At 37.3% G+C, this 3,395-nt stretch overlaps 1 protein-coding gene across 1 annotated transcript; it reads right to left on the bottom strand.

The window, feature by feature from the left end:
• Positions 1 to 306: 306 nt before the first annotated feature.
• Positions 307 to 2,200, bottom strand: LOC105116168 (MATE efflux family protein). Its single transcript, XM_011013375.1, has 2 exons — positions 1,957 to 2,200; positions 307 to 1,846 (listed from the first exon to the last, which is right to left on the bottom strand). Exons 1-2 carry the CDS (start codon positions 2,116 to 2,118, stop codon positions 392 to 394), a joined length of 1,617 nt encoding a protein of 538 aa, XP_011011677.1. The 5' UTR covers positions 2,119 to 2,200; the 3' UTR covers positions 307 to 391.
• Positions 2,201 to 3,395: the final 1,195 nt, after the last annotated feature.

Here is a 3,395-nt window from a genome sequence, read left to right as displayed (position 1 = left end):
CAGCAAGCAAGCCAATTGAAAAGAAAAGAAAAGAACAATTGGGTTTTACAACAAGAGCGAGGGGGCGAAAAGGAGCTATTCGATATATAAAACACCGCGAGAGCGCACCTTCTAGCACTAAAAATATAGTAGTGTGTGGACATATATATATACACGTAAGAAGGTCATTGGTAGGGACAAAAATTAGAAAAGACAAAGCTAAGCAGAGGAAACACGTACAGTAGAATTGCTAGAATAATGGATGGATGGAGTTGCAATAATGAAGATGAAAAGTGTTATTTGAACCCCCCCTCCCCCCCACCCTTTTTTTTTCTAGTCCTGTTAATGCCGCAGTTCTTTTTTGTTCGTGTTCATTCGATCGGCCACAATCCCTCAATCTTTTTCTCGCTCTTCACCCGAAACTTAGCCCTTCTCCTTCTTCACATTTGGCTATATGGTCTGCATGTTCATGTGCCAAGGCACCAGTATTGCCAACCAGTTCTTTGGCCTTTAACGATTCTCTATCCCAATCTGTCTTGTATACTACTGTTAAAATTGAGACTACACATACAACTTGAGCCGCTAGAAGACCATAACATAGACCCACAAACCCTAGTTTCCAAACAAAGGCTAGGCCTATGGCCACAGGTGCACCCACCATGTAAAAGGAGTAAAAGTTAATCCCTGCCCCGATGCCGGGCCTAGCACTCCCTCTTAAAATTCCACAGCTTGTCGTTTGTGGACAATTTGCAAGCTCACATAATCCAATTATGGGCAGTACAACCATAGTTAGCTCGAGAACCTCATCATCTTTTGTAAAAACTTTCCCCCATGCTTCTCTCCCTAGGGTGGTCCATAGCAAACCAAACAATGAGCTTAATAAGGCTAAGCCTATTGCAACCACCGTGGCCAAACGAGCTTTCTGTGGCCTGCCTGCTCCAAGCTCGTTGCCCACCCGAGTCGACACCGATGCACTCAGTGATGTTGGCAACGTGTACATTAGGGATGTGGTCTGAATTATAATAGCTGATGTTGCTAGGGCGGCTTGAGGGTTGTGCAAGTAACCGGCTAGAATTGTCATGAACTCATACCACCACCACTCTAAACAAACAGCTATGCAACTTGGAATGGCAAGCCGGAGTAGGAGTCCCCATTCCTTTCTTAGTGAAGTAGAAGGAGATGATAGAAATGGTTGTTGTCTAATTAGAGGTGTGGACGAGGGCTCCTCCTCAGTGGCCCGACTAAATAAATACATGTAGCATACGAGGAACAAGAGGGTGTTAAAATTGGTGATAAAAGTAGAAATTGCAATTCCAGGGACTCCAAGACAAAGAGTGAAGGCTAGAAATATGGTGACAGGAACATGCAGAACAATGGAGACCAGGGTGCACCACATTAATGGCCATGTAGTTCCTTTACTGCGCAAGTAAATTCGTAGAGGGTGCAGGAGGCTATTAGCAATAAGATCAGGAATGGAAAATCTACAGTATAAACTTGCGATTCTGGTTATGTCAGGATCTTGATGGAGGCTAAGCAAGAGGGGTTCAAGATTGACCCACAACAAGCCAATAGGTATTGAAGCAAGCAGTAACATAAGAATTGTTCTTCTTAGAGTATGAGATGCTACTAATAGATTTCTCGAACCAAATGCTTGACTACATAGAGGCTCCATCCCCATCGCTAGGCCGGAAAGAACTGAGTAGCCACTGATGTTGGTGAATCCAATAGCTAAGGCACCACCTGCGAGCTCCAAGCTTCCTAGTCTTCCCATGCAGACTACTAAGATCATGTTTTTGAGATACCCCACCAAGCTCAAAGCTGCTATAGGGAAGCCTATGTCTGTCATTCTTTTTAGCTCCTCCACAACCTAATGGAAAGAAGAAGGATAAACAAAATAACAAGTGCTGGCGTCAGTATGCTTATTAAGAAATCAAGGAGAAGATTTTCTGTTTGTGCTTAATTGAGATCAATTTCTACCTCTGGCATTGTTGGGTACTTGTGGGATTTCTCTTCTGTAACCATTTTTGCTACTTTTTGCCAGTATCCTTTTCTTTCTTTTTTTTCCTTTTCTTGTTCCTGAGAGAGAGAGAGAGAGAGAGAGAGAGAGAGAGAGAGAGAGGTCAAAGTAAGTGTTTTCATGCTTCAAGAGGGAGCTTTATAGCTTATATGGTAGGAGGGGTCGTAGTGGGGTTCTCAGACGTTGTTTTTATATATGTCTGTATTACACTGCTAGCTCTTCTGCTCCTCAAAGCTCACATGCTACAATATCAATAATAAAAATAAAAATTATGATCAAATAACTATCTCAAGTACCAAATTCATCATAAGTTTTGAAGTTTGATCATTTTTCTCAAAAGTTGAAGATTTCAAATAAAAACAATTAAATTAAAAACCTAGCCAGAGTGGAGTTCAATTATAAAAATGATGTATAAATTAAAAGCATCACATAAAATAAATTAGAGAATAATATAAATTATATATTAGAAGTTCACTTAATAATTTAAATTTTTAAGTTGAATTAACTTTTTAATATAATATCATATTCTTAATGATTAAATAATTATAAGTTTGAATATAACTATATTTACTTATTTAATAAAAATTAAATATAAGATGTATATATCTATAAAGGTATGTTGAAAAATAATATATTTAACTTTAAACTTTCATATTGAATTAATTTAAAACCAACCCAAAACGAAGTCAGAAAAATAATTAAATATACAATTAACATTTTTAAATCTTGACAAAAGTTAAACTAGGTCTAAAATTTAAACCTTTTTTTTTTGTCAAACAACATGTGGGTAATTTTGACTTATTTATTTTTTCCACGAACGTATCTTCAAAACGTCCCACATCAATTGATATCCTAATATGTTGAAAAGAAACTAAAGACCAAGTATCGAGCTAGAAGTCGTACCAATGATAATAATTAGTAAATCTTAATCACCATATATATACCATATACTATATACATGTTGATTTTTATCAAGAAATGAAGATTCCGGCAAGAGTCTTAGATTGATGAGGAATCTCTCCATGTATAAATTGCATGCTATCTATATGAATATTAAGGACGTAATTGGGAGAGTCTGCGTCGTAAGCAGATTTGAAATTTAGATTGTATTGGAAGCAAAATGCCTTTTCTCCACATGCTCTTCGAAAGAGTCTTTTCGATGGATCCAAAACCACAGGAGCATCAATCGAAAGTAAACAAGTAGCTCTCTCACGCTTTAAAATGCAGCACGCCCCTTGTCTGTTAAAGGCACTACCGTTAGGGATCGATTTGGCTCCTTTCTATATCAGTTTCCTATATTTCTTCGTTTATAAGCTTCATTTCATTCTTTTCTTTATCACGAATTACACTCGCATATATATATATATATATATATATATATATATATATATAAAAAAAA

Source organism: Populus euphratica, unplaced genomic scaffold, assembly GCF_000495115.2.
Source record: "Populus euphratica unplaced genomic scaffold, PopEup_1.0 scaffold1355.1, whole genome shotgun sequence".
Lineage (NCBI taxonomy): Eukaryota > Viridiplantae > Streptophyta > Magnoliopsida > Malpighiales > Salicaceae > Populus > Populus euphratica.
This window is presented reverse-complemented; position numbering and strand designations above follow the sequence as displayed.

Excerpts from the sequence above, each read along its gene's own strand:
- LOC105116168 (XM_011013375.1), bottom strand. The coding sequence starts at position 2,118 with ATGAAAACACTTACTTTGACCTCTCTCTCTCTCTCTCTCTCTCTCTCT. Across the intron at positions 1,847-1,956 it reads AGTACCCAACAATGCCAGAG|GTTGTGGAGGAGCTAAAAAG; the intron begins GTAGAAATTGAT and ends TCTTTCCATTAG.